The 27,970-nt window shown below is 43.2% G+C and overlaps 1 protein-coding gene across 7 annotated transcripts in view; it reads left to right on the top strand.

Annotated features, from left to right (window-relative positions):
- The window catches only part of KCNIP1 (potassium voltage-gated channel interacting protein 1), a 299,615-nt gene that overhangs the window by 238,213 nt on the left and 33,432 nt on the right, over positions 1–27,970 (top strand). Inside the window, exon 1 of one of the 7 annotated variants that reach the window (XM_090150801.1) lies at positions 21,012–21,270. The exons of the other annotated variants lie outside the window; for them this stretch is intronic. Within the exon in view, the coding sequence (XP_090006927.1) occupies positions 21,162–21,270 (109 nt within the window). The 5' untranslated portion in view covers positions 21,012–21,161. Of the gene's footprint in view, positions 1–21,011; positions 21,271–27,970 lie in introns of those variants that run through there. 7 annotated transcript variants of the gene reach the window in all.

The following is a 27,970-nucleotide window of genomic DNA, read 5'->3' as shown; positions in this document are numbered from 1 at the left end:
AGAAGTATCATACATTCAAATGATTTAAACTCTCTAACTTCAGTGTTGTCAAGCAAGTCTGTATGCAAATTAACCATATACTTCAAGAAAATCAATAATACAATTCTGCTTGAAACAAAGCATGGTTTCTCTTCAACTAAGCCTATTCATTACTAGTATATTCTGATTCAGCAAATCTTTAATTTGCAATCAGCCTGCTTGGTAACACATTTATTTCCATTTTGCGGGAGCCAATGGCTTAGCAGTCTGATACTGCGGTGCAGGATTTTATCCTAATCCTTTTGTTCTAGGATGTGCTGGCTGTTTGCTTCTGTCCCACTGCATGTCTTCTGGTCAGGAGGGAAGACACGTTCCCAGAAGACTGGAAATAAAAGTTAATCCCTGTCTGTCAGTGCAGGACGGCCCTGGTTGTGCCCTGGGGGAAGCACAGAGTACCTTCCATTTGAATAAGTGGAGCTAAGGGCATTTCACTGTGCATTTCAGAATCTTTTCCAAAGATTAAGTTTGAGACTGTGTTCCTTTTTAAAATTATTCATAATATCACCCTGACCTCTAAAACATGAGGGTTAATTCATTGCCTGGGGAGGATGCCTACTGTGCTGTGTTGATGATGAAGATGGGTAGTACCATGCCATGTTGTGTCCTTTGTGGACCTCTCCTTCTTTGTGCAAGTGATAAAGGTCTGCAGAAGGAGCCTTAAGTTCAGGTCTGAGACTTGCAGAGACAAACTGCAGGCTGCTGTTTGGGCAGTTGTGGCTGTTAGTCCCTGAAGCATCAGGTGTAGATCAGCTTTGAGGTTAAGACTTAAAATTTGAGCAATCTCTTTTCTGTCCTCAGAGTTCCGTTATGGTTTCTGAGAACAAAGTAGATAGAATTCATATTAAAGCAATGCTTTGCATTTCTTGTTTTTATATTTTCATGCCTGGATATAATTGCATCTTGGCTTATCTGTTTTTGTTTTTTTTTTTTGTGGCAAACTGAAGTTGTCTTCCATTTGGTGAAGGCTTCAGTGAAGGTTCTGCGCAGTATTAGTTAAGATTGGTTTGTGAGTAATGTTTTGTGTTCTTAAGTGGTGTCAGAATCTGTTTGAGCTGCTTGGGGATATGGATGACTTGTTGAACATTGCCTGTGAGTTGTGTGGGAATACTGAGAGTGGAATATCCAGTATAGAGATATTTGGTTCTTTCTTGTTTTGTCTCATTTCTTTTTCCCCTCAGCGAAGATAGAACCCTTTCAATCCAATCCAATTAAGAAATCCAATTAGCACTACAACTTGCAGGGCACTATTATCATGTTGACTTTTAATCATGCTACTGTGTATGCATTTCTGTTTGAATCCCTGACTGTTACAGAATAATTAACTGGAACATGTGAAAGCAGAACACTTTGAGGTTTAAAAAAAAAAGTAAAAATAATAACAAAAATAGGAAAAAAATCTTTTAAGTGGTGTGTATTTATTAGTTGGTTATGTGATATATTAAGGATAAAATGGTTGTCCAGATTACAAGTATGAGCTTAATATTGGAACTGGCTCCCTTCTGCAAGGAAATGCATGGTAGCTAATAGCCTCCCTCTTCTAAGAGCTGACCACAGTTTTCAGCTCTCTCTGAAGACTTGTATAATTGCATTTCATGGCTGTGTCTTAGTTATGAAATGTTTTCTTTTTAATTACAGCATCAGCCCTCTAGTAAATACCACTTTAATTTGGATTGTAATTAAGCAAAGAACTAATGCTATGCACTATTTAGCACTTACAGGACACCAAGTGAATAATAAAAGAGCTGTACAAACATGTTGGTATGGCTTCACCTCCCGCAGCTTGCTCCTACATACAGGTTTTATCCATGTTGCAGTTATCGTGGCCATAAGGTCTATTAACCCAGCTGTGATAAAAACAGCTAAGAAGTTCTGTCTAAAGTCTTTAAAATAGGAATTGCAAAGAACAATAGCAACTATAATGCATTTGAAAATATGGGACAGGAAATGTCTTCAAACGTGGATGTGATTGCCTTGCCAAAATCAGCAAGCACAAGGGAGGAAAGCAGCTTTCTGCTGTGCTGCATCTGCAGTGCTGTCCTGTTAATGTACTGCTGTCTTTGCCAGGCCTAACGAGGAGGGAACCAGCTTACAGCAGTTAGTGTAATAAATAACATAAAGTGTTTCCTTTAGGTTTGTGGTCTTATTAGCCAGAATTGAGCTGGCACACATTTGTTCTGGCTTTGAGTCTCAACAGAAGCAAGAGGACGCAAAGCAACACAACTTGCTTTCCCTGCCCGAACTGCTTGGGTTTAGCCACAAAGTGTGAGCTCTTCCTTTTAAGCTCATGCCTTCTGTGGATGTCATTATCTACCTGTGGAGCGATGGGTGAGAAAACGTTGCTCTGCCAAGTTTGTTTGTTCTTAATTACTGAGTTTGTTAGACTTTAAAAAAAAAATTCTGTTGTCTTTCCTCTGAAGCGGAACCTTCCTAATGCAAAATTCTCCTCTAGGCTTTCGTTTTAGATGGTAAAAAATCTGGTAGAGGCTTTCTAAAGAGCTAACTGAAACACTACTAGAATCTTCTGAAAGCATTTTCTGTAATATAATCATTCTGTGTGACCTTTCTGCTGTTTTCTGTTTGATTCAGTTAGTGACCCTCTACAAGGATATTTAAGTAGGTCTTAAGGTCTTTGATGTTATTTACCAAATCTTAAAGCCAAAGTATGTAGATAAATTCAGTACAAAGGGAAAACAAATTGTGCTTCTTAAATTGTGAATTATGAAAGCGTATTTGAGAGATTTACATTAGCTTTGGCCTTCAGATGGGACAGGGAGAATTGATAAATGTACAGTTGACTCCAACTTGTGCTGAATGATTAATGTACTGTTCCCATACCGGTGAATCAAACTCTTGTAAGTATAGTATATTAACAGCCTCCGTGGTCTTCTAAAGTATTTATGAGCCTAAATAATGAGTGGGATGATGCCAGGTAAGTTGGCAGCTGAAGTCTGCAGAAGGTTTGTTGTTGACTCCAGTGGGTCAACAAACTGCTCTGAGCAGCCTGCTGAGGTTAGCCCTGCTCTGAGTTGTGCTTTCCAGCTTCATCTACTGTGATTCTGTGCAACCGAAACCATCAAGTCTCAGTATCACAGAAGATGGGAGGAAAAGGCATTTAGTAGAAGAAAATTTGGAGCTTTTAAAGTGAATGCCATGTTTGCCATGGAATAAGTCAGGCTTTCCTGGCTTATTCTGTTGAAATGATTTAAGGATCATTCCAGTGTGGGATGAGCAAAACTTACTATAGTTATTGCTGGCCAGGGGAGTCCTCTCTCTGCTTCTGCAGCTGGGTGTGATACCATATATAATACACGGTCTTGCTGATAATGACAGCAGGGGTTATGCATGGAAATAACCAGGCCTAGACTTCTAGATATTTCAGCCAGTTTCTTTTCAAAGACTTAGCAGTGTCAGTTTCAACAGCATGGCAAGTTACTGCTTGGATATAAATATTCTAAGGTTGGAGTAAAAAGTTGAAAAAATACCGTATGAAAATAATCTGCTCAGTTTGAAGGTGAAATTGTTACAGCTCCTGTCCAGAAAGCATGTTGTAACCCAGGGACAGGCTGATGACTCCCTCTGAAAGAACAGGCAAATCAGCCTTGCAATTGAGTTGCTGCACTTCTTGGGCCCGTGGAAGAGTTGTGTCCTTCAGGGATCACCTGGAGCCCAAGCATCTTGCAGGGGTTTCCTTCTCAGCATCCTGATGCAAGAGCCTATGCACACAGAGTATTCTGAAGTAGCTGCTAGAAGTGCAGCTCCTCAAAGCTTCTTTCCCCAGACAACACTATAATTATAATGCAATTGTTAATGAGATACAGAATTCCAAATGCATATCAAATTTTTAAATCCAAATGCAATCACATTCAGTTACTCTTCAGCATTCCCTGCTTTCTTTATGGCTGTGCAGTTTTTTTCACCCGTGACAAGTCTGTTAACCACTTTTGTGCCCTATCTGGGATTCAGTCTTCCCATCCTGATATGGCATTGTTTTTTTTTCTTTCTGCTCAAACAGGACAGGAGCGAGTCTTGATCTGCGCATTAGAGATTTCAGACAATGCTTTGCACAGCAGAATTTTAGCATCTTGCTTAAGAAATGGTGTCAGCTTTGTGCTTCCATGTCCAACAAGGATTCTTGCCCCATGTCGTCTCCCCAGTGTTGTCTCTCCTGCAGCAGGATGACTTTTCTGTCTGAGATGTGTACCAGCCCACTAGGGCTGGTTACTGGCTGAAAGCTGTATGGGATGCTTGTCCTACACTGGTGATGGGCTGAGCCCATTGCCTGGGATACAGACAGCAGCCCAGTTCGCTGTGGAAATGTTTATCTGTATTTCATCACAATTCCTTTTTCATGAGATTGTCTTCTGCATAGACTTGCACAAGAAAATGTGAATAGTCTTTTATGTCACTTCTAGTGCTGGCTGTGTCCTAGTAATTTGTAGAAATGTGATAGAAATTGAAAAATGGTGAGTAATATCATATAATGAATTGATGCAAGTCTGTTCCTGGTTCTGAATGTCAGATCGGTTAAAGGTGATACTGAGTCTCCCAGATATAAATTTAACACCAGGCACAGAACTTCCCAAGCAAATATGTGGCAATAGGTCCATCTGAGGCACGTGTGATGCCCGGTCCCTGCTGGGCTCAGTTGTCACAGAGAGCCAGGTTCTGCAGAGACCTCGGGATCCTGGCCTTCAATTCTGCCTGTCTAGGCACTGCAGAAGTGCAGGGTAGCTCCTGGGATTGCAGAAATCAAGGGCAGGGATCATCGTTGGTGCTGAATCCTGCCTTTGTGGGCAGAAGCTGTTTTGCAGTGGGAGTTCGTCCAGTAGCTCTCAATGGAGCCCTTGGGCTCCAGCTGGAAATTCCTGACACTCCCATGCACAGAGTGGGAAACTGTAACAATAGAATTGTCCTTAAAGGTCCTCTTCCAGAGGAATGAGGGAAAGGACTGTCAGTATGTTGGGAATGGTTTGCACTGCAATTGACCCATGTGGAGGAGGGCTTTGTGCAGCTGCTGCTCAGTACTCATCTAGAAAAGCTTGCAGTTAAATGTTTTGTCATTTGGCTTCGCATTGAGCCTGCCTTTACTTCCTCTCACGGGTTGGAAGAGTTGCACGTGATGCAGTATCCATCCAGGAATTGGACAGGATTAGGGTAACTGGACAGGTAAGCAACCTAGTTTCCTCACAGGCCATGCAGTATTTCCTAAAGCACTGGGTTGATTTTGTTCTGAAGACTCTGCAGCCCCCTCTCCATCATGTCATGGGCAAAGTAGTCCTTCAGGGGATCATTAGAAAACAAGGGCTTATGTGACAAGAACATATGATGTGAAATATGTACTTCTGTGTTCAGTTAATTAGGAACTTGAGATCTCTCATTACTGATAAAGCTTCAGGTTTCTGTTCTTTGAAGCAAACAATTTTCCAATCAGATGTGGTTACTGAGAACAGCTCTTTGGATCCATTAAGTTCCATCTCGTTCTTCTCCCCTCTCCCTTTTCCTTGTGTCTTGGCCTGGAAGCAGTGAAAGATATGGCAAACCTCCAATAATCACCTGTATGGAGACATTTAATAGCTTCCTAATATATCTGAGTGAAGGCTATTTTAATCTGCTATGCTGGACTCTGAAGCTTACAGCTATTTCTTTCTCCCCCTACACAGGACTTTAAAATGCTCTGTGCAAAAGGAGAAATATTGATCTCCAAATAAATACACATTAGTTAATTTTGTGTTTATATTGATGCTGGTATGTTGCTTACAGTTGCAGATTGCCTCCTCTCTGTCAATTAAGCTGTTGCTTTCCCCTGACTGGTGAGAAATGGTGTGTTTCCAGTTACTTAATGGAGCTTGTCACTTCATAGTTAGCACACTTGTTTATCTGTAACATGCATTTCTATGCTCTTGATTCCAATTTGGAGTCTGGAATGATTTTCCTAGTCTTAAGAGTTGGTATAAAGCTAACTTTATTTTCCTAGGCTGTTATGGAAAAAGGTGAGGACTGATCTGGAATGAGAAATGCAGGCACAGCTGTACTTGCAGACAGTGGTTCCAAATGACCTTAGGAAAGTGGGCTGAGATAATCCTGAGAACCGAGATGCAGAGGAGTCTCCTGGTTTATATATTATGCCGGCAGGATTTACTTGGTAAAATCCAGGTGTCCTATGCGTTTTTCAAGTCTTTTATTGTTGTAGCAGCACAAAATATTGTTGGAAGGGGACTTAAATTGTCTTTGCATGCCCACAGTTGCATAACTGGTGTAAGGCAAGGACCTGGTGATGTGGCCTTAAAATTCCTATGGCTTTGGTAGTATTTAGTGTTTTTAAAATAGATGAAAGGCATGCATTTAATTCTACAGTGTGCTGCTTAAGCTGCAGTTTCAGTAGTGCTGAAAGCTACAGGACAGTGGAATGGGCTGATCTTAAAGTCCAGGCTGGTGGAGGGGACCTGGCCTATGTGAATGGGTCTGACTACCATTAATAAACTGTGCATCAATAGATAGTAAAATCATAACTTGTTTAAAGGTATACCTTTCTTGAGCGTACCCTCAATTAAGTACATGCAAGTTCAGGAATGACAGCAACAGAATTGCCTTGCTGTCCTTGCTGTCCCAAAGGCAACTTTATTCTGTTTTGAATGTGTTGCTCAACTTCTGTACTGAGTGGATGTGCTCAGTGTCGGAGCAGAAAACGATTCCATCCCAGTGTGTTATGGGAGTTTGGGAGACAGGAAATTCTGCATCCACATAAACCAAGGGACCAGGTTTTAGACCTTACAACTATAATCTTTTCAGCAATGTTATAGTAAGAATATTTGTGTGTATTCTGTCCCCATCTGCTTTTTATTAAATGAGAGTATTTGAGAGAGTCAATGCTTAACAAGAGTTTTCAGTTTGCCAAGCTTTCTCCAGTTTCAGATGGCAGATTTGAACTCCAGAGGCAAAACTGCTCTGGTGCCCTTGATAGGAAGAACTACAGCTTCCTTAAATGGGAACTTAAAGCTTAGAAAACTGACCCACTGCAAGAGGGAGGTGGAATCCTTGTCAGCCTGTGCTCACACACACACCTTGTGCTGTCCAAACGGGTCCCCTTGGTGTCTCCCACTCTGCACATCACTGCTGCCTGCTGGTTCCAATCCCTCCCAGCTCTTGCTGCTGTTTCTGAGGGAGGAGAAGAAAGCAACCAATGCATGCAGGCATGTCTAGAAGAGTTTGCAGTGAAGCTTCTTTTCTAAGAATCCCCCTTTATTCTGCTGAAGTGACTGTTGTCTCAGTTGTGCTCTAAAACAAGGTGATCTTGCTGTCTGGGTGATGCATCAGTACAATTCCTGGCACCAGCTTGCTTGTACTTAAAGCTGAACGAATTACTACTGTTAATCTGCTTTAAGGTATTATACCAGAGTTTGCTCCAGAAGAGTCTTCCAAAGAAAAAATCAGTTTTTCAAATTCTCTTTATTTCACTGGAACAAGTAACTTCCTTATGAAGCTAAAACCTTCTATTGTTCAGAGAAGGATCTGTGGGCTTTGCATTAGCTCGACAGATGAAATGCTCCACCATGAGATACACGTATAATGCTGCTTCCTCCTTTAGTGTTTATTCCCCTTCAAACAGTCTCTCCAGTCTTAAAGCTTCTTGTGATGCTTTAGTTTTTCTTTTTTTGTCATATTTGTTCCATATAATTGTATGGTTGTTTTCCCTTCCAAAGTCAGAATGACTTCAGGTATTTGTCTGAGTGGAAGCCAAGGACTCCAGGCAATGCCCTATAAGCCATGGTGAGCTCTGGGATGCCTGTTTGAGAGCTTTGGGTAACCAACATCTTTGCTCAACTGAATTTCAAATGGAATTGTGAAGTGGCTGCTCAAAACAAGGCCCTGCTGGCAGGGCTTTAGTGCATAGGTCATTCAAAGCAGTGAACACAGTGGTAAAGCTGAGCCTGAACAGCTTTGCTTAAGGGGCTCAGGTAGGACAGTGGGAGGAAGGCAGTGTTCCAAACAACTGCTTTTGCACTTTGGGAACGTGACCTCTGCTCCTCCTGGCTCCCCCTCTGGGCTCTGGTCTCTTGCTTTCTCAATTTCCCTATTAGAATTTACTTTGTAAATATTCTAAAACTATAGGACTGTAAGTGAAAGGCCTATAATGGCTGTGACAATTATATCCTGGTTGACATTTAGCTAAGGGAAATTTCAATCTAAAGCATTTACTGATGGTTTTTCTTCTATTCCTGTTAGTGCATTTCTTGGGATCTGCAGACACTGCCTCATTCTTCCACCATTTGCTCAAGTTTTATACGCTGTATTTAAAGCGCATTTAAGCAGCAGCTAAAAAAATGTATAGCCTAAAACTGGAAAATATCTCCACAGACTTAATGTGGAGAGGAGGTTTTCAGGATTTATTTCCATTTCATTATAGCTGGGAAATGGGGACCTTTGTCAGTTCTGCTCAAGAAATAATCTGGAAGGAATACCAAATTGCAGTGCGCGTTCACAGTAAGGCCAGCGAAGGCTTTCTGTCAACAGAAGTGCAGACAGACTTTGTGGCTTGATTATAAGCAGAAATGAAATCAAAATGAGCATTTCATATATTTTTTCTTCCTCTTAAATCCTAAGGAGGCAGAGAGCTTGAGCTGATAACTCAGAAAGCATTTGCTGTGAAAGGGAGTTCTTTCCACCAGTCACTTTAAGGCAGAGGTGATTTGCTGCTCTCCTTAGGCTTTATGAAAACCTCAGGCTTTATATCAGAGCTTGGATCTGAGCATACTCAACCAAGGGTACGTCCTGAAGCCTTATGTACCTGTTCCTTTCCTCTGCTGGTTTTTAAGTGCTGAACATACGTGGGATGCTGGAGAAGCTTTGTAAGACTCCTCCAGATGTTGCACCCTAGATACCCAAGTGGGAGTACCCTGTGCAGAAGCTGCACCACCAGATGTTACCTTGATCTGGCCAATCGCACTGGTAGTTCAATATATGTTCAAATCACTGCTTAAATTCCTCTACATCCTGTGTCCTGGTGGCTGGCTGTGGGCAAACCTGCCAGGTGCTGAGTTCCTCCAGCCTCCCACGGAGCAGGGATGCACGATGTGCCCTGGTTTTCAGAGTGAGCTTGGAGACCGTGTAGCAGTTGAGCCCAGTGTCTCTTGCTGGGTCTCACTTTTCCTACCTTCTCTGCAGTTAAAGTTAGGAGGAAAGCAGACACCGGGAGAAACGAATGAAATGAAGACAAGCAACTTCCTAATGAATTAGTTTCAAGATAATTAATTGGCTAATTGCATAGGTTTGTTAATTCCTGGTTACTGGAACTGCCTTTCCTCAATGGCATCTTTTGTACCTGATTTCTTTAATAAAGTAGATGTTTCTCCGTGCCTTCCTTAAAGTCCCAGCAAACCCACATTGCAACATGCTCAGCAGCTGATGTCTTGTTGAGCACTATTGCATGAAGGGACCTCTGGTTTGGGCACTCTGTGAAATGGGTTGATCTGCAAAGGTACGTCTTCCCACCCTGCTGATCACACAGTGGGATGTATGGTGACCTTCAGAACTATGCCAAGGAGACCTAGGTGTAAAGGAGCTCATCTTCTATTCCCAAGTGACTTTCTGAAAGACAGGTGCCCACGGCCAACCTTCCTTGCTGACTTCCTCACAAGTTCTGAGATGCTGAAATCTGTGTAAGGGGGTTAAGCTTCTGTGACACAGTTGCTTTCTTGAACTGAGCTGATAACATGAGCTGATGAGTAGCTATTAAGTGGTTTCAATTTGTTGTATCATGCTTTTTTGCGTAGACATTTTGTTTGCCAAGGTATTACCATTCTAGTCCTGCTTCAGGACTCCTAAGTGCCCACACAGCACATGTTTAGCATGCTTATTTTGTGAGAGCCCTCTGAGACCATGCCATAAGCCCACTTGCAAAAGGGGAAGCTCGGGATGAGTGCACACCTCCTGTCTGGGCCCTAAAACATACTGGGGGCATTCTGGTTTCTGTGACTTGGACGTGGTTTTGCTTCTCTCCAGCTGAACTACAGGGCTTCCTGGATCTAAAGCTAACATCCATCTCTTCCGTCTCTTTGTGACTCACAGTTGGCTGGTAGGAACAAGCAAAAGCAGGCGCTGACTGCCTATTAGTGGTTAATGGGGTGGAGTGATAGACAAGTGATGGCTCAGCAATAACTGAGGAGTGCCAGGAGGGCAGACTCTCATAACAGCATTTCAGGCAGGCAATCTTTGAACATCAAGAAAAAGATGTCCATTCCAGTAACAAAGCAGTGCTGACACATTTACCCAAGAGAAAAATAAAGGGGACAGAAATATGGCTTTATTCTCTAAGGACTATTAGTACAAGTAAGTGTATTCAGGCAGCAGATGCAGAAGACTGTGTGCGCCTCCCTGCCCAGGTCATGTTGGTGGTTGTTGATGGTTCTGGTGTTCCTGCAGCCAGCCCCCACCAAACTGTTGGGCCTCTGCCCTCATGATTGTTTGCTTTTGATACAAAGCATGAAGAGTTTATCCTGCTCCTCTGCTGTGGGGCTGTACGTGTGGGTGTCTGCATTCTTTCCTTTCTCCCCACTGAGGGAGAGGTATGAAAGAAATAGCTCCTGTTAAGGCTCAAACTCAGCTCTGGCAATTCATTACGATGCAGGTTGGAATCTTTCACCTCTGTGCAGCTTGGCCTTCCTTTCAAGTAAAGCCCTTGTTTAAGTTTTGTCAGTTCCACGTTTTCTGGCACATTTAATCAATTGTCTGTGCTTTGGAATGGTAGCAAAGAGACCAAAAACAAAGCCTGAAGTGACGTGCAATTAAATCCAATTGAGTGTCTGTGCAGTTAACATCACCATAAACGAGTAACAACTGCAGTCCTCAACTGATGCTGTTTTAGGCTGCTGCATGGCGTTTCCCAGTCTGCACTGCCTAATGCCCCCTCTAAGCACAATTACTGCATAAGCTGAAATGAATGTTTTGAATAAATACGCTAGCTACGTGTTCTCCTTCTGGAATTATAACAGTGAAAATTTCAATCCTGAATTTAGATTTGGGACGGTGCACTGAGATGATGTTTGTTCTTTCTTAGCAGACTCTCCAGGCACTCTTCTGATGTTGGGAAAGATGTATATGTTTCCCACTGGAAAGCAGTTTATGCCCAGGCCTGAATAAACCTAAATATTAATGCTTGCTGGTGCTTGGATGTCTGTGAGCTTATATCCTAACAGCTCCAGACTGCCTACTTGACATTCAGGAGAAGTACGCAGGGAGACTTATTTCTGTGCATGTTAGCACAAAAGATGGTAGCTTTACAATGTGTGCAGCACATGAGATGCTAGAGAATTCTGTGAGCTGTACAGATCAATCTAGCAGAATACATGACAGGTTTCTTATATGCTTGTATGAAATCAAGCAGGTAAGCTGAATCAAGAGCAAACAGTGTGCCCTAGCCATTGAAGGGGCCAACCATCCCATAGGGGTGTACCAGGCTCAGCACTGCTGGCCTAATGGAGCCTCCAAAGAAGAGCTGCTCAGATGGTGAAGGGTCTGGAGAACAAGACGTGTGAGGAGTGGCTGAGGTCCCGTGGTTGGTTCAGTGTTCCTTCTTGTAAGAAGCTTGTTCCAGTTGAGTCAGAGGCTGTGCCCAGTCAAAGGCCTACCTTTTCTCACAACTGAATGTTATTTAAAAACAAACAAATGAAAAAAACAAACCTGGAATGGAGGGTAGAAAAAAGAGGGATGTATTCTCAGCCTGGACAATCCCGATTTCTTCAAGCACATCAATCCTTGAGTTACTCAAAATGGTTGGTTCTCCGTCACCAAAAACTCTACGTCTCTTGCAAGAAGCCCAGCCTTGCAGAGTGATTTTATCTGCTGGAAGTTGTACTTCTGCTTTTCTTTGTATAGCAAATGTTTTTCCTTCTTGCTTCATTGCTAACTTCAAGAGGGTACTGCTCAGTACTTCCTCACTGAAGAAGAAACACTTGGGTGCTCTGTTTTTACCATCTCTGGAAGTGGCTGAATAGTGATGTATCTCTGGAGTTTGTATCAATAGTTAACTTCTTATGTTGTAACTGAGGAATTAGTCATGTCAAAACACTTTTATTGTAGTGTGTAGTTTGACAGTGATTGACAAATGAGTTAACTACAGTTAGCTACTGTGAATGTAAAACCAAAGGGCAGAGCAAGCTCTAGCCAAGGGTTTTTAATGCACTGAAGTGTTTTGTATTTTAGATTAACTAAACTATCATCTCCAAAACCTACAGACATAATTTGGCATCGGTGCTTTGTTTTGGGTTTTGTCTTGCTGAAAGAGTTCAGAACTGCCCAAGTCCTGGCAGCTGAAACATCCTTTCATTTAATGTAAGTGCATTAATTTCTGGGCCTGAGCTGTGATGTGTTTGTGCAGTAGTGAAGTGTGCACTGATTTATTCAAATGGATATTTAGTTCAATAATAATAATTAAACATAGTATTTTTTTCCATAAGGGTGTACCTTGCAATTAACAAGCTGCAGTTTAATTATACTGAGGGGGAAGGAGGGATAGGAAAGTAGTGTACTCTACCATATCCCTTTCCTTTAAATAGAATACGTTTCATTGAGCAAACTGACAGGAATATTTAAGTAGACACGGATCTGTGAAAACATCACATCAATACTCTGGATCACCATAAACATATCTGCTTAACTGAGCTCTGTGGTAGGGTCACTGCAGGCACTGGGAGAGGTGCAGAGCTGTGTGATGCTGTGCATCCTGGCCCTGCTCCGCATCTGCCCACTGCTGTCAGCAGCCTGGGAAATGAGCTACTGACACTGTAGTCCTAAATCTCCTTCAGTTTGCTTTTGTCCTTGATTTTCAGCTTAATTTCCAAGTGTAAATCTGCTTGCTGAAAATCCCTGGCACCTTCACTTTCCCTACTGCTGGTTTCCATGCATCTAGTTAACTTTTGATGTGCAGTCAGCATTTTATACTGCTTCTTGAGCCCCTCATTTCTTGAAGAAGTAGTCTATGGGTTCTGTAGGCTGTTTGCTTTTTTCCCTTCTCTTTCCAGCTCCCCGGCACAGACAGGCACGGGCTGTTGGCATATTGCTGTGTGGCAGCAACGTGAGCAGCAAGCTGGCTCCATCACCAAAGTCCAGCTTGCTTGGTAATTGAGTATTTAAAATTCTCACATATGGGCAGGGGCTGGAAGGAGGGCGTTATGCATGGCTATTGCTTAGCTTTAGCATCCTTTTTGTAGTTTGTTACATGCACCTGTATTACTGCTCATCATCAAGCCCTTGATTGGTCAGAGCTCCACATTTCTATGAGTTTCAGCCCGCTGTATTGGGCCCAGAAGCAGGGTTTATTGTGCTGCCACTAGAGGAGCGGGTACACCGTTGCTGTGAAGCAGAGGCACTCTGAACTTCTGTGTTGACTGCTATGCAGAGTGTCCTGATAGCTAGCACTGTGCTCACAGTCCTCCAGAAGTTCTCCCCCTTCCCTTTTCCCTTTCTTGATGCCTATGTTGTACTTTATAAACTCGATATTATTTTTGGAAAACTTCTGTTCAAGGAGACGTTCTCTGTGAACTGACCTTTTTGTTCTTGATGTGTTTAATTGCAAACTATTAATTGCTGAGTTTTTTGCTGCTTGGGCTGGGTTTCCAAACACTTCAGGGGTGATTTGAGATGATGAAGGATGTAAAACACATTTAGTTTTGTACTGTTCTGTAATTTTTTTTGTGAATATATTAGTCTGATCTCCTATTAGTAATTTTTTGTGATGCTTTCTTTTTCTGAATAATTATGCAAATAACCAATTAAATGAAGCCTCCTTGCAGGCTGGGGGGAAATAGAAATACAAATTACTGATGATAAAAACTGAAATGCAAGTCTTATGTAGATGATACAGTGAAGATGAGATTTTAGCCAAGAGTCAGTGAGGATGTTGAAAAGTATTTCCTCTTACAACGGATCAGTAAGTGAAAAATACAGGCTTGCTTAATAAGCCAGGTGCTTGTGGCTAATTCATTGCTTGAGGCTATTTAAAAAGAAATCCAGAATGTCATGAATAATGGCAAGAAAACGTTGATTAATGTAACAGGCAGGAGCAGCATTCTACAAGTGGAGAGGTGCAGTTCAGTGCTTAAGCTTGTAATGAGTATGTTGTAACCAAGGAGAATGAATGAGGTGATCCTTCCTGGGCAATATTTTACATCATTTTCACGTGAAATAAGATGGTAGTATTCCACTAGAGCAGTGAGGGATGCAGGGGAGGGTTGGAAATGTACCAAGCAGGCTTACTGTTCAGTTCGCTACTTAAAAACCCAAGTGGGTGAGAAGGCAGTGCTTGGACTGGAGATCACCAGAGCTGTGATGATAACGTGGCTGACTAAGTTCTGTGCAGTACTGCAGTTGGAGAGGTAATCCTACTCCTTATTATGTTCCCAGAGCAATGGCAGCAATGAGCTGCTTGTCACTGCTGGGTTGACACATGGTGCCACGACAAGAGCTGTGTCTTGTGGCACTCATTATAGTTCAGTGGCTTTTCAGAGGGACAGATGTCTTTCTGACTTCCTTCTTCTCCAAACTTGTGACTGACAAAACTCCCACAGCTCCAAATTTGCATTTCTTTACTGCTCTTTCATGATTACTTGGATTCTGTTTCCCTTCTGACCAATGCTACATCTTTACCACCCCTGCTGCTATGTCCTCATGGGCTGAATCGCATCTGAAGTCTGAGCATCCATCAAGTCCATGTGTGAAACATTCCCAAAGTGTATTTTCCCAGATGGTGATATTTTAAATCCTATTCTGCAGTCAGATCTGCAACTTTCAGAGGTGCAAACCAGAACCTCCCTTGCTTACTGATTAGATGGAGGATAGCCCATCAATGCTTACTGATTAGCCCACACTGGAAGATAGCCCAGTTGTTTTCTCCTCAGAAAGTGTTTTTACATGTTTTACAGTCTGAACTTTGAAAGAAAATAGACAACTAGAATCTAAATGTTCTGCACCTTAGTTGAAAGTGCTTTGAGGTAAGACAGAAGCTTGTGTTGTTGGCATTTAGTCTGGCATTTCCTGGGCTAACAAAAGGATCTTGGATGGCAGCAATGAACTGAAACAGCCTGCAGCCAAATGTCTTGGTGCATGCTCAGGATCTTTCTCTAAAGAACACGGTCTTGTCCCACTCAGTTTTGAGAGAGGTGAATCTTTTTCTGTCTCCTGAGTTGCACCTCCCATAGTCAATATGGGTTGCTACAATAATGGAGCCACCCGAGACTCAGAGGAATAATACAAATAAATTTATTGAGAGCCTTCTGACAACAACTAATATTCTACTTGGAAGTAAAATTGGCTAATTTGCTAATAATAAGCATTACATTTGAGAGTACTTGGGCGCAGGAGTTATTTCTGTGCTGAAAGTTCTAAGCCAATTTTAGGCAGTGGCGACTACAAAGAATGAAAGTCCAGAGTGCTCGAGACTCTGCTCTTTGGAGTGACAGCTTCTGCCTTGGGGGATCTCAACAGGAGCTCTTGTTGTCTTCCAGGCCACCTGGATCTAAATCAGCAGAGATAAGAGGAAACAGGGAGATAACAGTTTGTATCTTGTCTTCACAGGCTACAGTAGCATTCATCTCCTAACTTCCTATGTCAAGTTGAAAATACTTGCTTCCAGGCCAAGTCTTCAGCTAGAAAACATTCCTGGGCATTCATTTTAGAAAGCAAACAGCTTCTGGCTCTGTTCAAAGGAATGCTTCCAAATGTCTAAAAAGTATTGCTAATTGTCTCATGTTGATTTGAGGGAATGCATTCCTTAACAGAGCAGCCTGTATATTTTGACTGTGGGCAGAAGTTGGGCAGCTTGGAGGAAGGCCATTAACATTGAAATAAGAAAAGATCTGGTCAGAAGGAGCATCTTGTCAGTTAATAGCAAGCTGACATAAAGGTAAAATTCTTCTTGGTAAGTGTTTGAAGAAAAGAGTGCTCACTTCCAAGTATGGGCTCCATGATAGTGCTCAGCTGTGATGTGGAACCCAGCGCAGGTCAGCTGGTGCTGTGGTGCTTCTTCTGTATGGGAATACAGCCCCTGGTTCAGTTAAAATGTCAGGTCTTACACTTCAGTGTGAGGCTTCAGAGTACATATAGCCTTTATCCAGTCCTTCCTAGGTCTGTTGTTCACATCACATGGTTTTAGTGTTCCTTATTTTAGGCTTGAAATACCCTCTTGTGCTGTGCTGACTTCTTGCTTCCTCTCACCTAATTTCTTCTCAGTGTGTGTCCTCAACTTTCGTTGTCTGTTTGGAAAGTAGGACAAAGAAAAGTCTTGATGCCTTTCCCCAGCTGCTTTTGTAGTGTAGCAGGCATCAGTAAGCAGTTGCCAGTGGTTCATCCAGCTGAAGCCAGCAGCACTGCGAACACGAGTGTGGAAAAGCAATGGAGCCTGTTGTGATTCCTGCCAGTGGAAGTAATGGCAGTTGCCACAGTTTTGTTTCTTTTATCTGAGCTTTACTCCCAGCAGTGATGTGTGTTATTCACCAGTGAGAAGAGTGCTCACCTCCTAGTATGAGCTCCAGGAATAGTTACGTATTGCACTTATAACGTACTGCCCAATTTCAATGGTGTGCATGTAAACTGTGGTTCAGGTTGTTTCTTCAGGGTTGCGTGGTTCCTTCATTAGCTGCTGGTTTCCTGTGGTTTGCAGCTTGCCAGGAGGCTTGCTGTAACTTCAGCCCCTGTCCTGGGGTCCTGAGCAAAGCCAAGTCCTCCAGTCAGTGGTTTGTAGTACTCTGGGGTGGGACATGCTTGTCTTCCTCCACCTATGGAAATGTCAGTAAGGCTGTATTTGGTTTCTGGAATCTCTCTGGAAGCTGTTTCTGCACTTCCCAAAGCTGTTGAGGTGAATTGGGGTAACAGGCTGGGAATCACGAGGTCACGATAGTTGTTCTGGGGTCCTTGTGCTTCTCCATGTAGTTCCTCAGGCCTGTGACTTTCCAGCAAGTAGGAAAGCCCTCAGAGTGAAGGAAGTGGCTTATTCACATGAATGAGAAGAACTGAACCATGGGGAAACATTCTGGAGCTATAGCTGTTTCTGTTATGATAGAAAAATATGTCAGGAGGAGGGTTCATCTGCTCACTTCTCTGTTACTTCCCTGAGCTCACACAGGGAGGAAATAGCAGGCTGAGACCTGAGCTCCTTTGGTATTCTCAGAACCAAACAAATCAGACATCCGTGGTTCGCCGAGCATTATGCAGAATGTCTCCCTAGTAACAAAATAGCTGCTAATTAGCCAGGACTTAAAAAAAAAAAAAAAAAAAAAGTAATGGACATCTGCTGGATAACACAAATGGGATACAAAGCCAAACTAATATGCAGGCAGAGGGGTCAGGGGGGAGCTCAAGTGGTTGCAAGCAGGTCGAGCATTGAGCCTGTTGTTTCCAGATGGCTGTTAGTTGAACTGGTACAACTGGGGTACCAGATCTGCCAATGACTGTGGTATAACTTTTTATCATGATCTACAGTTATCTTTCCACATAACTTGCAGATGACACAAATTCCTTAGGGCTAGTCAGAGCCAGAGAAGTATGAGAGAAAAACCAAAGAGGTTTCACCACATATGGTGAAAGGGGCAGATGAACCAGTTGACCAAGCCAGGCTGATTAAAATCCTGATGCATTAATGTCATTGTTTGGTTTGGGTGTGTTAAAAATCACTTCTGAGAAACAGCTGGTTTTCATTTTGGTCTGCTTGGTTGAGAATGAAAACAGCACTAATCCCCCCCACAACTTTATGAATGCAAATTGTATTGCAGAAGTATATATGGAGTAGTAAATTCATATTTGTGATGTTATAGCTACCTGCAGTAGTATGAATGATCTCATGATGTGTTTTTAAAATGCAATAGAAGTAGAAGAGCTTCAGATCTGCAGTAGAAACAGATTTATGGCCGAGTAGCTGTGTGGGAAGGCTGTTCAGGGCTGCCAAGTAGAGAAGGAAGATCCATAAACAAAGTTGTTCTAGAGATGCTTGAAATGAAGTATTGTACGGGAAGAATCAATCAGATGTTCCTATTTATTCTTTATCTAGCACGAACACAAAGGAATATTCCATCAAAGTGACAAACTTTATATCTGGGGTTTTATACCAGGCTAATCATAGAAAAACCATTGGAGTTTTCTAACAGGTGTGAGTAATGAGAAACCTTTGTTCTGTTTTTGTTTTCAAATGGAGCAAGGAGACGAATCCTCCTCTTTGGAAAGTATAAATAGAGTCCCAACAGCTCAGCCATGGGGAGAGGCATGCACTACAGGAAGGCTATTCTGTTGTGCTGTGTGGTTGCACCTTCATGTGAGACATCTTTCCCTAACCAATTTTAAGAGCTGACTGTAGATTACGTAGGTGACTGATATGAGTATCACTGCAATTCTGTTATGACCAGAGTGCTTCTCATTATTTGTTGTTTTGATTGATCAGTATGAAGTTCTTTATGTTCCCACAAGGGGTGTGTGTTGTGCATATCCAGCATAAACCTCGTTCACAGGTCATGGAGCCACTCAACCCCTCATGCTATATGCCAGAGTTGCATATGCTAGGCAGTAGGAGGAACTGATGCCTATTAAGCATACCTGTTTTCATTCCTCTTTATCATTTGGCAAAAATGAAGCTGCTTTACTGCTTCCTAGGAAGCGTAAGTTTGTGCACATACAACAAGACAGCATTCTTTCAGTTGCTGCTGTTCTACAAAGCTTGTTTTCAATGGCAACGCTTGAGTTTGTGCTTTTGTGTGGTCCTACTTAAAACCATTTAGGCCCTTGAGTTACCCTCTCTGAGAATAGCAGGATGTATTTTACTGCAGGTTTCTTCCAGTGTTTGGGAAACACTGATCCAGAACTGCAGAATGTCTCTAGGCTGTAGAATATTTATTCCAAAGAACTCAAATTCTGAGTCCAACTATTTGGCATTGATTCAGCTGGGTTTTTCTTCTTGTTCCACGAGCAATTGAAATAAAGCACCTCAGAAGCTCTTAGTTAATATTTCTATCTCTTGTCAAATGTTGGTAGAACTCTATTTCAGTGCAGATTTCTCTTGAAGCACTGTACTGAGGATCCTTTATCCAATTTAAATCAGAATCAGTTCCTCTTATTAGCTCAGTACTGTAGTAGAGAATGTGTGCTGCTGTAAGTAATGGGCCAAGGTAGGAGGGATGAAAGATGCTGCCTTAGGTTATATCTTAAAGTGATAAGAACGCAAGGGTTCGCAGAGTTTGTCAGCAATAGGCATCTGTAGCCAATTCTGTAGTCAGTCACTTGTGATTTGAAGGATTAAATAGCAGCAGAAAGCTAATAAGGATTAATTACCCACCATAATATCAGTGTGTGGCTGCTTAGCTGGAGGAACCTCATGTTTTATCTGTTGGCACCCAACAGCAATTTCTAGAAGTCAGCACAATGCAGTGCTAACATGTCCCTGCAGAAGGAAATCCCAGTTCCTGGGTTGGTAACAGACAGGGGAGCCAAATGAGTGGATGGAGGGAAACTTTAGGAGGGGGAAAGAGCCTCTGGGCAGAGCTGCTGGCTGCAAGGTGATTGCCCCAGAAACATGGTGGTCATGAATGGAAGAAATCCCTCAGCATGCTCTCCCAGCTGTGTGCAAACAGCCATAAGTGGTGTCATAGCCAGCCCAGCAGTCAGGGAAATGACAGCCTAATGTGTTAGATGCTACACAGTACAAAAAAAAATTTGGCTTAAAAATGTTCATCAATAGAAATAACTTTGTTAGCGTGCTGCTGAGCTCTGAATAGGTAGAAGCAGTGGCAGAACCCTCATGAATAATGCAAGCGTGATCTTTTGGCTACCTGCATATAGAAGCAGAGTTCAAATTCAGTTAGTATTCTGTACTTAATGACTCAAGTATGTATGAGTACTCTGCACCTTCAGCCTGACATTAATATGAACATTTCTTGGCAACTGAGTGTGCAACTTGGTTCACGTGATGTGCAGGATCCCAGCGAGGTTCTGGCCCAGATGTTATGTTCAGTGGGAACTGAAGGCACAGGGGCAGCAGGGTGCTGGGGCTGCAGCTGGCCGGGGGGCTGGTGGTGTGGGACAATGTGGGGAAAGTGACAGCCTTGGTCCTGTGCAATAAGAGAAACGTTGGCAGTCTCTGTCCTTCTGAAAATCCTACATGGGATGTACCAGCATCTTCTCCTTAAAAATGTGGCTTTTAATGGTGTTGCAGTCTTGCAACTGCTGTCCTGATAAAACACCCATCCTGCCAAATACCTCCACAGATGAGTAAACAACAGAAGCGTGTAATTGACTTAACTTAAAAACAACCTGCAGAGTTACCCTATGCAAGCAGCCCAGTTGAAATACTGTGAAGATAAGCTTGTGTAAAGCACAGTAGTTTGTCTTCCTTAGCTGCCTGCTGAGGCTGCTTGTTCCAGGCCAGCAGTGATCTTTCCCAGCACCTGCACGTGTGTTATGCTTCCCTGGGTGAGCTGCTGGGCAACAGCAAGCTAAGCTGCCATTTGGGTCCTTCTGGTGGGTGCCTGTGTGTCAGTGGCAAGTTCAGTTTGTTTGCTGTATCCCAGTAGGTCAGAGTGGCACTGCGCGCATTCCCTGCTTGCGGAGTAAGAGAAGGATTAAAAAAGGGAGAAATTTTTCCATCCCTACAGTGTGCCGTATTCTGTGAATACAGAAAAGACACTGATGGAAAGGCTCAGAATTGCCAGGATTACCAAGAAAATCCCCAGTGCAAAAAATTGACTGGTATCCCAGGTACTTAAAGCAGTAAGCATCATGTGAGATACCTACGGTGGGTAGGAGCGCCGCGTTAAGTTGTGCTGGGAGAATATTCTCTTGAGAGAATTACCCTCAAGTGAAAGAAAATAAAACCATAGGTTACTGTGGGATGTTGAAATTGCTTGGATGTTTAAAAGACGAGAGAGGGGAGGAAAAAAAAGACAAGCAGGAGAGAGAGGGGAAGAGGAGAGCTGGGAAAAGGGGAGAGCGCGAGAGACGGAGGGGAGTGTGAGGATAAGGGGGAGAGGATCTGTGCCGTGCACTCGGCTGAGCATCGGGGAGGAAAGCTTCCAACAGAGGATTTCTCAGCTTTAGATGCCTGCCGGCTGTTTGCAGGCACACCAGCAGGTATCTGCGTGGTGCCCTGAAGGATGTGGGCTGAAGGCGAGTCGGAGGGACTGCAGACTTTGGGCATTGTGGTGGTGGTGTGCTCCTCTCTGAAACTTTTGCACTACCTGGGGCTCATTGACTTGTCGGACGGTAAGAGAGCTTCCCCAGTTTTGCAGCTCCTGTTTTGGGTGGGTTTCAGGGAAGGCACTGTGAGCAGCAGGTAGGCAGAGGGAGGAAAGTGTGGTCTGTCAGTGTGCTGGCTGCTCAGGGTTGTCTTCATCTGTACTAGGAATCATGCAGACTGCCGAGAGGGAATTGGGCTTTGTGCTGTACTGGGGACTTCTGTTTGCTTTGGGTGGGTTATAACAGCCAGAGAGGATCTGAAGCTGTGATTTTTGCTTTGTGTGTTAGCTTTTCTCATTTTCTTGATTAGTTTTCCTTGCTAACTTTTTTCCTTTCTTGAGAACAAATTTAATGCTAGCCTGGGAGAGAAAAATCTCTGTTGGGATAATAAAAGCACAGCTGAAAATTTGGTGCATGAACACATTTTTACCTGTAAAAATAAAGTAGTAAGTAAAAAAAAAAAAAAAAAAAAAATTGATATCTACGTCAAATTAAAGATGCAGTGGAAATAAATTCTGAATGTGAATCAGAAAAAACTTTGTGTTTGCTCCAGCCCTTCAGTCAAAGAACAGAAGCAAACCAACTTTTTTTTTTTTTTTACTGCTTACAGAGAGGGGTTTCTGTTTTTAAGTACTGAAGTGGGGGGTTTGGTCTTTGCAGTGTAACAGACTTGAAGGAAAAAGGCTTTTCCTGAGTGAGGAAAGCGTACGCATGTCTGAAATGAAGTGAGCCATGGTGGTCGAATTATTTATTTATAAGGGGATGGAAGTATCGGAATGTCACTGTGATTTTCAAAAGAGAAGAACTTACTGATGAAACATGAGGTTTTTTGTTTTTTAACCCAAGTGACCCCCACAACTCGCTGTGTGTGTTTGTAGATCGCTGGCTGTACTAAGTTTGTCCAGGAGAGCATCAGCCATGGTGAAATACTGGCAGAAATCCCTGTGCTACTTATTCATGCATCTCCGAGCATGGATGAGCTGAGGGTTGATTAAAAGTAGAGGTGATCTGTTTGGCTGGCTAATGGGAAAAGCAAGGAGAGATGGAGTTCTTACCTTGCCACCGTGTCGTTGGTGTTGCTGTGTAATCATAGGGATCCTCCTGTGGGACTTGGGGCAAAATATGAAAACTGGCCTCTATGAGAGCAGTGCTTATACTATGAGAGGATGCAAATTGTTATGTGTTTGTTATTACATGTTCTGTAATAGGGAATACCAGCACGGGTGTCACGGGAGCTTTTAGTTTACTCCTAGAGTGGCACTGGAGTTCAATTATGTAGTTACAAATAAATTAAGATATCTGGCAATGATAACTAAATTCCAAATAACAGCAGCAGAAGCGCTGACCTTAAAAACGAGCTGTCAAGTCAAACGCTGAGGCAGTTGCATTGCTGCCTCTTTAACAGCACGAACACTTGTATCCCTTCTTTCCAGATCTCATTACTATAATTCTGATGTCTGCTCTCTTCAGAGCAATTGCTTTCCCCTGAAGTTTCTCCAGCGATGTCAAATATGTGGCAGGTGGGAAAGTTGTCTGCTCACAGATGAAATGAGCAAAAGTGAGCAAATAATCCTAAATTGCATTTGCTGAGCAGCTCGGGATGTTTGCAGTCATCAGTCAGTCACTCGATCCACTCAAGTGTAGAAGGATTTAAGAATTTTCTCAGCTCCTTCTAAGGGAGCACTGTAATAATTACTGATACGCAGTGGCTGCTGCTCTTATCTGACAGATCAGAGCATGACTATAAGCCTTCTGGGCTTTGAGTTTTTGCTGGAATTTTTTTCTTGCTGCAGAACAGTTCATTTGGAGACCAAGACACATTTATTTGATATTCATTAAACTACAGGATCTTGTGTTTTTTCCCTTCTGACTCTTTACTTGTACTTGGGAATTAATTACATGTATAAGTAGTAATACTGACATAATACAAGTGCTTTTAATGGAGTGCAATGCAGATTTCAATCACTAGGAAATCCTTAAAGTTGGCATTACGCTCTTGTTCAATGGTCTGCATGGCTGTAATTGGAGGCACAGTGGCTGTTTATATTATAGAATCATAGAATGGCCTGGGTTGAAAAGGACCACAGTGATCATCCTGCTTCAACTCCCTGCTATGTGCAGGATCAGGATCACCAACCACCAGACCAGGCTGCCCAGAGCCACATCCAGCCTGGCCTTGAGTTCCTCCAGGGATGGGGCATCCACAATTTACTATGCCATAAATATTTCTTGTATATTTATTTTCACTAGAAATTATTTCTCCTTTTATTTGCAGAGATACAGGAGTTCTGTGTGCTGTCTCAGGGCTGTGTGTAGTAACACTAAGATGAGGTGTTGCAACCAGTATTACTCCATTTTCTGGAGCTGGTTTACTCAGGCAATGCTCCTTTGTACTGCTCATAAAAAGCTGAGTGCTAGTTCTTCATTTGTCTGACAGAAAGCAAGATGTATGAAGAGGAAAGCAGTGTATATAGAGGCTCAGGAGATGCAGGATTTCAGAAGTCGCTGCAGCTGTGTTTGCACAGCTCCACTTTGGTAGTTATGTTCTAGAGGTGAGGCCTGGCTCTTGCAGATGCTTCGTTTGAGGGATTAACAAAATGACTGAAATGAGGCCTGTCAGTGGCAGTTTGCATCTCAGAGCAGAACCCTGTTGGGCATTTTTTTAACAAAACATCAAGTGATAGAATATTTTTCTGATTTTTTTTTCTCCTGAATTTTTACGTCCCCCTTGAAATGCAGGTGGAGCAAGGCTGTCTGAAACTATACCTTAAGGCCCTGCTGGAGGAGCTCGGATGAGATGAGATGTGCCTGCTGCAATGTCTGTGCTTTCCAGAACTCTCCATGAACGGGTTCTGTTTGCTTCAAACCAAGTGTTGGAGGTGGAATCGACATGCACCAAAACTTGCTTAGCTAAAGAAAGGTTCTTAGAAAGCATGGGACAAGTTCTTTGTGACCTTAATGGAAAACTCGCTGGTTTTTATGCTGAGCTGTCATTGTTTTCTCTTTGGGTTCTGTGGCTTCTGGCTGTGGCCTCGCTGCTACTCAATGCTGTGCTGGGAGCTGCTCGGTCTCACGAAGCTGGAAGCAGCTCCTGACACACAGCCACGGCCCAGGCAGCGAGCTGAGTCAAAGATCTGTGTTCCTCAGTGCAGCAATACATCCACAAGCAATTGAAGTCATTACATGCCATTTGGGGAAACATCTGGGGGAATTCTGTATTAACTTATGGCTGGGGAACAATAACCTTCCCTGTAATGCAAGAGTCAGTTCTGGCTGTACATCTGTTTTATGAGTTTAGCTCAGCTTCTTTGCTGACCATCCGTCCTCCAGAGACGTTTGAAGCGTTCATAAATCATCTTTCTTCAATTTAGAGAGATCCAGAGCAACACTGTGCTGTTGGACTCGTTCAGCATTGACACATAACAGCTATGGCGAGGTACCAAATCCTGAAGATAAGTGGAATGAAATGCATCTTTGAGTGCACTGGTCCTCACAGTGTGTTTATATCAACTCTTTGAAAGGGCAGATAACAGCAGGACAGGGGGAAATGGCTTTAAGTTGGAAGGAAGATTCAGGTTGGATGTCAGCCTCAGCACCGTGTGTCTTAAGTATAACCAAACCAGCAGGTTTCCCCACAGTGTTTTCTTCCCTCCTGGTTCTGAGCTGTGCTGGTGCACAGGGCTTGGTGCTGGGGGACCTGCTGGGGTTGGTGTGGCAGAGCTGCACTCTGCTATAGGAGGCCACTTCTGTGCCACTCTAATTCCTCCACTTATTTCAGAGGGAAGATGATGATTCACAACTACTTGGGGGGCTGAAATGAGAGGTGTTAAAGAAGTGCAGCTGATGGTTACAGCACATCTGCTCAGAAGCACGGGCTGGTGGGCAGCTGGGCTTCCATGCTGTGTTCTGCAGGGCCTGGTTACTGCAGGATCCCATTGCTGCTGGCTTTTGTGGTGCAGCTCCTCCTGTCCCTGCCCTCAGGTTTGAATTGCTGGCTTTTGCTAAGCAGAAGATACCTGGTGGCAGGTGCTGGCTGGATCATGCTGCTTATGAGTTTTCTTTCCTCACGTTTTTCTGCAGTGTTCTATAGCACTTCCCTACCTTGATGTTCTTTTTTTTCTTTTTAGTCATGCAAGTACAGTGCAAATTAAGAACACAAGAACATTCCCTTTTTGAATATTAGGGAATGAAAAATGAATGAGAAATGTTCACGGAAGTTCCAGAGCAATTACCTCCATTATTTCATGCACTTGCCTTGTGGCAGAGACTATAAAACTTTTCTTATGGCAAAGGCAGAAACCTGTAAAATCTGTAAATGGACGTCTGCTTATATTTTTAAGGTAAAAGTGGCTTCAAGGACTGCATGGTCACACTTCTGAGTGCCTGGTTAGTGTGTAATGGAACGTAATGTGGTGCAATACACACAGCGCTGCAGTGAGGCTGTTTCTCCACCTGCTCAAGGATACTTGAAGACAAGGATGCTCAGGCATATATGCCTTTATAATTAATCAGCTTTTCTTTTAAAAAGCTGCTCAACTGCTAATTGTAGGTTGCCCTTATTGAAATATCCGGATTCCTTTGAGCTTTCAGGGTGTCCCCTCTCATACTGAGCTGCCCCCAGGCTCCCCTGCCTGCCCTGTGTGCAGGGAGCTGCTGGCTCCCAGCTGGGGCTGCGGTGAACTTTGTTTGTTCTTTCATTTCCCTGCCTTTGGCATTTGCTAGTGCCTAAGGAGTCTCTCCAGATTAGCTCTGACAGCCACCTCTGTGGCTTTGCTCAGCTTCAGCCTTGCTAAGGAGAGGGAAAGAGTTTGACATGGTGGATTAATTGCAGTCGTTCTGCTCCCCAAGGAATTTAATCTGAGTTGTTCGTGCCATCGCCACGCCAGCACTGTAGCAGTTAGCATCCAGCACTCCTTCAGACAATCAGTTCCAGCCTGTAGCTCACAGGGGTTTGTTCAGCAGCTGAGATTGTGCCACAACCCTCCAGATCCATGGGGTGATGCAGTTAGAAGCTGTAATTATTCGTGGCTGTGTTTGCAAAAGCATGCTGCCCTGCTTAAGCTTGGATGTTTATCATAGCTGTCCTACTGCTGACCTTTCTGGTGAAACAAATTTCTTATTTGTTCACGTTGTCCTAAAGCTTCACACTTCCTTGCTCCTCGTTTAGCTTTGTGTTTGTGTGAGTGGAACTTGTGTGTGCATTTGTGGCTCTGCATGCCATCTCCTTGTGGTTTCCCAGTTTGGCTCTGGCACTCAGGTTGGTTAGCACCTAGAGCAGGTATGCATGGTTTCCACTGCAGTTACAGCTGTTGCTGCCCTCGCAGGGTTCTGCCTGGGCTCCCTTGCAGCACAGCTGTATAAAACCCTTTCTTTTGCACGTTATGCTCGTGTCCCTTGGCTGCTTGTCAAGAAGTTGTTAGTGCTTTACAGAGCTGGGCTGGAGGTTGTGCTCCTTCAGGTCTCTGCCCTGCACCCGTCCCATCCTCCCAGGTGGCTGAAGGCTGCTGTTCTTGCTTGAATTTCTATGATTAATGCCTTATTTGCACTTCTGTTAAGGCACTGTCTCCCATTCTGGAGGAGAGAGTTAAGTACTTACAAGTGGAAAATGGCAGATTATTGCGTCCCCCAACCTGTCAAGGTGTTTATTGAAAAGATTATTATAGATACTGCGAAACACAATCATTTCTACAGGAAATTGTATCTTACAAATTCCCTGTTGATGGTATTTCTGGGATTGTTTTAACCTTTTCTAATGAGGAAAGAAAGCAAAACAAACTCCACAGTACCGGATCTGATGTAGAGCCTAGCAGCTTTTGTACATTGATTTTTTTTCTGTTTTCTAACCAGTTCTTAGCAAAAATCATGCAATGCTTTTATAGAAACACATTTCTTCAGGGATACGAATCATGCTGAAACTGGAAACTTGACAACCTTTCGTGACCAATTCAATTACTTAAAAGCATTTACTTTGCAAGTTAAAAGTTGTATCAGTGGGTACAAATATCCCGTATCAGATGCCATCCAGCTATCTTTGGGCCTTTTCCTCATGTTTTCCTGCACTCCTGTCCAGCACAGTGATCACTGCTGCTTGGCACATTGGCTATGCCTAGATCAAGGGATGACCCCATTGGGGTCCTACTAGATCTCATTCTTCTGTTTTGCTGCTGAAGCCCTGGGAGCTGCCTTCTGCACAGCTGCCCAGCCGGCCACCATGCACCTCCCTGGCCATTTCACAGACCACTTTTCCCCCAGCTTTCAAAGGAGATGGCTGGCTGAGGCAATGCCAGAAGTATGACTTTTATTTCATTCTGATTGTGTTCTTTTACAAATCAGCAGCCTCTGTTGTTTATGAGAACCTAAGTGTAATATGGAAAAAACTACATCATCCCGTAATGGTTCTCTCTCCTTTAGCTGCTTGCTATTTGCAGGACAAAATGGAATATCCTGTCTTTGCTGTTTTCATTTTTTCTTCCTCCTTACATCATGTTCTAGCTTTAATTGTTGATGTAATTCCTAAGTTATGGAGTGGTTCAGCTCTTACTTCTTGCTCATGCATTTCTCATGTGTGACTGTGAGGAGAACATACACGCTGCCCATCCCAAACTACTGACAGGTAACTGTAGTGCAACTGGAATACTGAGATGATGAAGAATGCCCTTTCTCCTCCTTTGTGCAGCAGAATCACGCCCCATGTGTGTACAAGTCCTGCCAAAGTAACCAACTCTGT

The sequence above is a fragment of the Phasianus colchicus genome, chromosome 15 (assembly GCF_987193195.1).
Source record: "Phasianus colchicus chromosome 15, bPhaCol1.hap1.1, whole genome shotgun sequence".
NCBI classification, from domain to species: domain Eukaryota; kingdom Metazoa; phylum Chordata; class Aves; order Galliformes; family Phasianidae; genus Phasianus; species Phasianus colchicus.
The sequence above is the reverse complement of the archived record's forward strand: the minus strand, read 5'-3'. Positions and strand labels throughout refer to the sequence as shown.